This window comes from Glycine soja, chromosome 7 (genome assembly GCF_004193775.1).
Source record: "Glycine soja cultivar W05 chromosome 7, ASM419377v2, whole genome shotgun sequence".
In the NCBI taxonomy this organism is placed as follows: Eukaryota; Viridiplantae; Streptophyta; class Magnoliopsida; order Fabales; family Fabaceae; genus Glycine; species Glycine soja.
The window spans coordinates 35,600,652-35,607,489 of record NC_041008.1 but is presented as its reverse complement, the minus strand read 5'-3'; the positions used below and the strand labels follow the sequence as shown (position 1 = coordinate 35,607,489).

At 40.8% G+C, this 6,838-nt stretch overlaps 1 protein-coding gene across 1 annotated transcript; it reads right to left on the bottom strand.

Annotated features, from left to right (window-relative positions):
• Window positions 1-4,491: 4,491 nt before the first annotated feature.
• Window positions 4,492-6,216, bottom strand: LOC114420626 (protein NSP-INTERACTING KINASE 1-like). Its single transcript, XM_028386473.1, has 5 exons — window positions 6,195-6,216; window positions 5,785-5,976; window positions 5,621-5,697; window positions 4,785-5,120; window positions 4,492-4,698 (listed from the first exon to the last, which is right to left on the bottom strand). Exons 1-5 carry the CDS (start codon window positions 6,214-6,216, stop codon window positions 4,492-4,494), a joined length of 834 nt encoding a protein of 277 aa, XP_028242274.1.
• Window positions 6,217-6,838: the final 622 nt, after the last annotated feature.

The window sequence follows — 6,838 nt, the reverse complement described above, 5'->3', positions numbered from 1 at the left end:
TGATGCTGAGAAAGATGTTCCAACATCTTCCACCCCAAGTGTTTCCGTGCCTGATGTTGAGAAAGATGTTCCAACATCTTCCGGTCCAAATGATGAAGTACTCTCTTCCCCCAGCAAAGAGAGATCAACAGAGGAAGATGATCGAGCCGCAGAGGAGACCCCTGCACCAAGGGCACCAGAACCTGCTCCAGGTGACCTCATTGACTTAGAAGAAGTCGAATCTGATGAAGAACCCATTGCCAACAGGTTGGCACCTGGCATTGCGGAAAGACTTCAAAACAGAAAGGGAAAAACCCCCCTTAAGAGGTCTGGAAGAATCAAGACTATGGCCCAGAAGAAAAGTACTCCAATCACTCCTGCCACATCCAGAAGAAGCAAGGTTGCTATCCCCTCCAAGAAGAGGAAAGAAATTTCCTCATCCGACTCTGATGATGATGTCGAACTAGATGTCTCGACATCTAAGAGGGCTAAGAAATCTGGAAGAAAGGTGCCTGGAAATGTTCCTGATGCACCATTGGACAACATCTCTTTCCACTCCATTGGCAATGTTGAAAAGTGGAAATATGTGTATCAACGCAGACTTGCGGTTGAAAGAGAACTGGGAAGAGATGCCTTGGATTGCAAGGAGATCATGGACCTCATCAAGGCTGCTGGACTGCTGAAGACTGTCAGCAAGTTGGGAGATTGCTATGAAGGCTTAGTCAGGGAATTCATTGTCAACATTCCTTCTGACATAACTAACAGAAAGAGTGATGAGTATCAAAAGGTGTTTGTCAGAGGAAAGTGTGTTAAATTCTCCCCTGCTGTGATTAACAAGTACCTGGGCAGACCTACTGAAGGAGTGGTGGATATTGATGTTTCTGAACATCAGATTGCCAAGGAGATCACTGCCAAACGAGTCCAGCATTGGCCAAAGAAAGGGAAGCTTTCAGCAGGGAAGCTAAGTGTGAAGTATGCAATTCTGCACAGGATTGGAGCTGCAAACTGGGTTCCCACCAATCATACTTCCATTGTTGCCACAGGTTTGGGTAAATTTCTGTATGCTGTTGGAACCAAGTCCAAATTTAATTTTGGAAACTATATTTTTGATCAAACTGTTAAGCATTCAGAATCCTTTGCTGTCAAATTACCCATTGCCTTCCCTACTGTATTGTGTGGCATTATGTTGAGTCAGCATCCCAATATGTTAAACTACACTGACTCTGTGATGAAAAGAGAATCGCCTCTATCCCTGCATTACAAATTGTTTGAGGGGACACATGTCCCAGACATTGTCTCGACATCAGGGAAAGCTGCTGCTTCAGGTGCTGTGTCCAAGGATGCCTTGATTGCTGAACTCAAGGACACATGCAAGGTGCTGGAAGCAACCATCAAAGCCACCACAGAGAAGAAAATGGAGCTGGAACGGCTGATCGAAAGGCTCTCAGAGAGTGGCATTGATGATGAAGAAGCAGCTGAGGAAGAAGGAGAAGCAGCTGAAGAAGAAGAAGAAGCTGCTGAAGAAGAGGAAGAGGCAGCTGAGGAAGACGAAGAAGCAGCTGAGGAAGAAGGAGAAGCAGCTGAAGAAGAAGAAGAAGTTGCTGAGGAAGAGGAAGATGCAGCAGAAGAGACAGAATCAGATGATGATTCTGAAGCCACCCCATGATCATCAGACCCTTATGCTTGCTTTTCACTTTTATTAGCTAAAGGGGCATGTCCCTTGAACAATTACTAGTTATTGGTCTGTAATATTTGCACATTAATTTCATGCATCCTACTTTTGCCAAATTTATGTCTAAAAAGGGGGAGTAATAGTATTATGCTTGCTATTATGCATGATTATGTTGAATGTATGATGTATGGCAGTAGGATAGTAGGATACGATGTATGCATGATTCATGATCTTGAGGGGGAGTTGTATGAATATGAGTTTGAGGGGGAGACTGCTGCTGATGATGACTGTTGTAAGCTACTAGAAGATGCTGCAGTAAGAGCATGAAGACAGGGGGAGCAGATAGCGGATGTCACATGAGATGTCTTGACATCCTGGAAAAGACTAGTAGCTGATAGAAGATGCTGCAGTAAGCATGAAGACAGGGGGAGCAGAAGCAGAAAGCTGATGTCACGCGAGATGTCCTGACATCCTGGAGAAGACTTGTAGATTTGCAACTTGAAGAATTTCCGTTGTGCTTGATTACTCTGATAATGGAAGTTGCTAATCCCACTTGCATAACTGCTCGTACCTGCTCAGGAAGTGTCTAAGTATGTTTTAGACAAAATTTGCCAAAGGGGGAGATTGTTAGTGTTTAGCTCTACTGAGCTTTAAAAGATTGGCTAAGATTTTGTTAAAACATAAGCACTTAGACAATGAAGGAAAGCTGGAGTTGCTGCACATGATGTCCAACGTTATGTCAAGGAATGAGATCGGGCTGCACAATGCACAAGGCAAGATAAAATGTCAAATGAAGAATTGAAGTTGCAGGATCCACGATGTCGGATACAATGTCCTGACATCCTGCCCGAGAATACTGGAGTTGCTGTACAATGCAAGATAAAAGTCAAGTGCAAAAGTGAAGTTGCAGGATCCACGATGTCGGATACAATGTCCTGACATCCTGCCCGTAAATACTGGAGTTGCTGCACAATGCATAAGTCAAGATAAATTGTCAAGTGAAGCATTAAAGCTGCAGGATCCACGATGTCGGATACGATGTCCTGACATCTTGCCCGAAAATACTGGACACATAAATCTGTTATATCTTTAACAGATTATTGTGCAGTTAGCAAGAGATAAGAAGATCTATCTTTAGGAACGAATTAAAAGATCATTATAGTTCGAATTTCAAAGTAGAAGAGTTCGTTCAGGGATTAAAGATTAAAGATTAAAGATTCAAACTAAAAGATCAAAAGTTATCTTTTAGTTCTTTAACTGCAGATTTTCAGGAAAGTGATAGATCTCATCCAGCATCAAGAAGTTGCAGCCCAGAATCGTACACGGCTATAAAGACATGGAGGCTGCACGAGTTCTGTACCAAGTCCGGGATTGAAAAGTTAGTTTGTGAGTTTTTGGGACTTGAGTCTTTTGTGAGCCACCTTGATGGTACCCTAACATCAAGTGTTGGACCTATGTGTGTAGAGTTGATCTCTTGTGTCTAGAGTTGATCTCTAGTGTGTAGAGTTGATCTCTTTTGTTCAGAGTTGATCTCTGGTGTGTCTTTGACTTAATTGTAAACACGGGAGTGTGAGTGAGAGGGAGTGAGCAGAGGTTCTCATATCTAAGATTGGGTCTTAGGTAGAGATCGCACGGGTAGTGGTTAGGTGAGAAGGTTGTAAACAGGGGCTGTTAGACCTTGAACTAACACTATTGAGAGTGGATTTCCTCCCTGGCTTGGTAGCCCCCAGATGTAGGTGAGGTTGCACCGAACTGGGTTAACAATTCTCTTGTGTTATTTACTTGTTTAATCTGTTCATACAGACACACATAAACTGCATGTTCTGAAGCGTGATGTCATGACATCCTGTACGACATCTGTCCCCTGGTATCAGAATTTCATTAAGGAATAAGCCATGGAAGAAAGAGCTTCACCACCAAGATTAGCCTTGGATAAGAAGCTTGGAGAGGATGCTTCAATGGAGGAAAAGAAAGAGGGAGAGAAAGAGAGAGGGGGGAGCACGAAATTGAAGGAAGAAAAAGGGAGAGAAGTTGAATTTTGAGTTATGTCTCACAAGACTCTCATTCATCAAAGTTACAACAAGTGTTACACATGCTTCTATTTATAGACTAGGTAGCTTCCTTGAGAAGCTTTCTTAAGAAAACTTCCTTGAGAAGCTTCTTTGAGAAAACTTCCTTGAGAAGCTAGAGCTTAGCTACACACACCCATCTAAAAACTAAGCTCACCTCCTTGAAAAGCTTCCTTGAGAAGCTAGAGCTTAGCTACACACACCCATCTAAAAACTAAGCTCACCTCCTTGACAAAATACATGAAAATACAAAAAAAAAGTCCCTACTACAAAGACTACTCAAAATGCCCTGAAATACAAGGCTAAAACCCTATACTACTAGAATGGCAAAAAATACAAGGCCCAAACGAAGGAAAAACCTATTCTAATATTTACAAAGATAAGTGGGCTCATACTTAGCCCATGGGCTCGAAATCTATCCTAAGGCTCATGAGAACCCTAGGGTCTTCCCTTGGATCTCTAACCCAATCTACTTGGAGTCTTCTATCCAATGCCCTTGCGGGGTAGGATTGCATCACATAGCATCTCAAATTAAAGAAAAAAAATAATGAAAGTGGAAAACATACACACACACTGTTCTTCAACAAGCCTCAGTTCACCCTCAACTGCAATTTGTAGAATCTGCCATCTCTGCATCCCTCAGAGCCATATCAATTGCAGCTTTTATTTCCTCTATTGCTTTAAGGTTTGCCTCGACCTTTCTGTCCACTTCATTCCTTCTTTTGTTGATTGGTTGAACCTGAGCCATTGTCGTTGTTTCTGTTTTGTCAATCATGTCTTCATCTTCATCTCCTCAATGGCTCTTTGTTTTGATGCTTTTGCACCCTCAGCTTGCTTTAGATAAAACTCTAGTTTCTTCTCTTGTTCTTCTACCACTGCTTTGGATTTTTCAGCGTCTTTCTTCAGCTCTTGTGTTTTGGATCTCATTTCTTCCTCTTCCCTTCTTGCGGTTTCTGTCTCAAATGAAAGCTGCTTGATCTTCAATTCTATCTCAATAATTTTATCAAATTATTTTCCTAAAGTGTTTTTATGGCTTCTTTGATCTCCAAAGTTATTCGTCTCACTGAATCCATCTCAGAAGCATGTGCTTCTTTCATTTGCTCTTGGAGAACCTGAATCTCTTCACTTGCTGTTTTCCCAAAGTCAAGAGCTCTTTGGCCAGATATCAGTTCAAGAAGCAGAATTCCAAACCCAAATACATCTATTTTCTCAGAAGATTGGCCTGTAGAGAGATACTCAGGGGCTATGTGCCCCACAGTGCCTCTCACTGCTGTTGTCACATGTGAATCCCTATGGTCTAATAGCTTTGCCAACCCAAAATCTCCCACCACAACCTCACAATAATCGTCAAGCAAGATATTTCTTGCCTTCACATCCCTATGAATAATCTTTGGATCGCACTGTTCGTGTAAATATAGCAAGCCTCTTCCAACTCCTAAAGCTATTATTTTCCTTGTTGGCCAGTCCAAAGTTGGCTAGGCTATATCATCAAAAGATAAATGAATACCCCTTTTTCATAAACTAAAGGCTTTATTGGGAAACTCAAAACATTTCTTTTACTTAGGTTTTATGGAAATTGGAAGTGCATCCAAGTTTGGGATGTGTATTAAAAAGTTTCATGTGTATGACAGCAAACCCAAGATGGATACATATACAAGCTAACATGCAATTTGGTCCTAGAAAGTGACTGTTTTTGGTCCCTGAAAGATTTTGTTTAGTAAATTAGCCCTCTGAGAGATAAAATTGTTTAGTTCATAACTAACTTCATAACAAGTAAACTTTTTGGATCAATTTGTACAAAACATAAACTTTAAAATATTAAAGTAACACAAGTTACCATTTTAAATAACCAAATTGTGTGTTAAACTCTATATATATAGTAACTGGTATCTAGCTGTACAGAATAGACATTACCTTTTAGACGGGAAGCAACATTGCCATTTGACATGTAGGGATAAACCAAGAGCCTCTTTGTAGCTGTCATGTAGAATCCATATAGGCGAAGAAGATTTTGATGGATGGCTAAGTTGATCATCTCAACTTCAGTCTGGAATTAGATCTCACCTCCAATGGCATTACCATCTTTAAGCCTTTTTACTGCTATAACCGTACCATCTTGGAGATACCCTTTGTAGACATTTCCAAATCCACCTTTTCCAATCAAGTTCTTGCTGCTGAAGTTATTTGTAGCAAGCTGAAGTTCTCTAAAGTGGAACTTCTTGAGGTTTCCAAGGCAAACCTCTTGACGGTGTTGTTCTGAAAGAAGAAAAGTTGAGTTAAAAATAGAAGAATAAATCATGATATGCCTACTAAGTTGGTCTATGTTTATGATCCACTAACCATTAACAACAAAGAATATTTGCTTGTTATATCATTGTCTCCACCGGATGGTGGAGACAAAGTCCATCAAAAATTATACAAAATCCATGGATTGTTTGCTCCATCTTCTTGATTTGCAAATCGTTCAACCTTACCTATTGTTTGCAAATCCTCCATCTTGGACTTCCAGGTGCTGCTCATTCTGTTGTTTTCCCTTTGTTTTTGTCAAAGAAGCTCCCAACGGTCCAATTTCACATGCGAAGATTGATGGTTTGTATTCGGAGTTTAGGAAACACGCACAAAATCTTAGGCTTGGACAAGCCAGTGATGGAATGAATCCATATGGCAATTTAAGCACTCAACACAGTTCATGGCCAGTTCTACTAGTAATTTACAATTTGCCTCCTTGGTTGTGCATGAAGTGAAAATACATGATGTTGTCTATGATGATATCGAGCCCAAGACAGCCAGGAAATGACATTGATGTTTATCTAAGTCCGTTGATTGAAGACCTGAGAAAGTTGTGGGACAAGGGGGTTTTAGTGTTTGATGGGTTTCGCAAGGAGACTTTTGAAATGCGTGCAATGATTTTTTGTACCATTAATGACTTTCCAGCATATGGGAATCTCAGCGGTTACAGTGTTAAGGGTCATCATGCATGCCCCATCTGTGAAGAAGACACAAGCTACATACAACTGAAACATGTTAGAAAAATAGTGTACACTAGGCATCACCGTTTTCTAAAACCTCATCACCCTTACAGATGATTGAAAAAAGCTTTTAATGGAAGTCAAGAGCA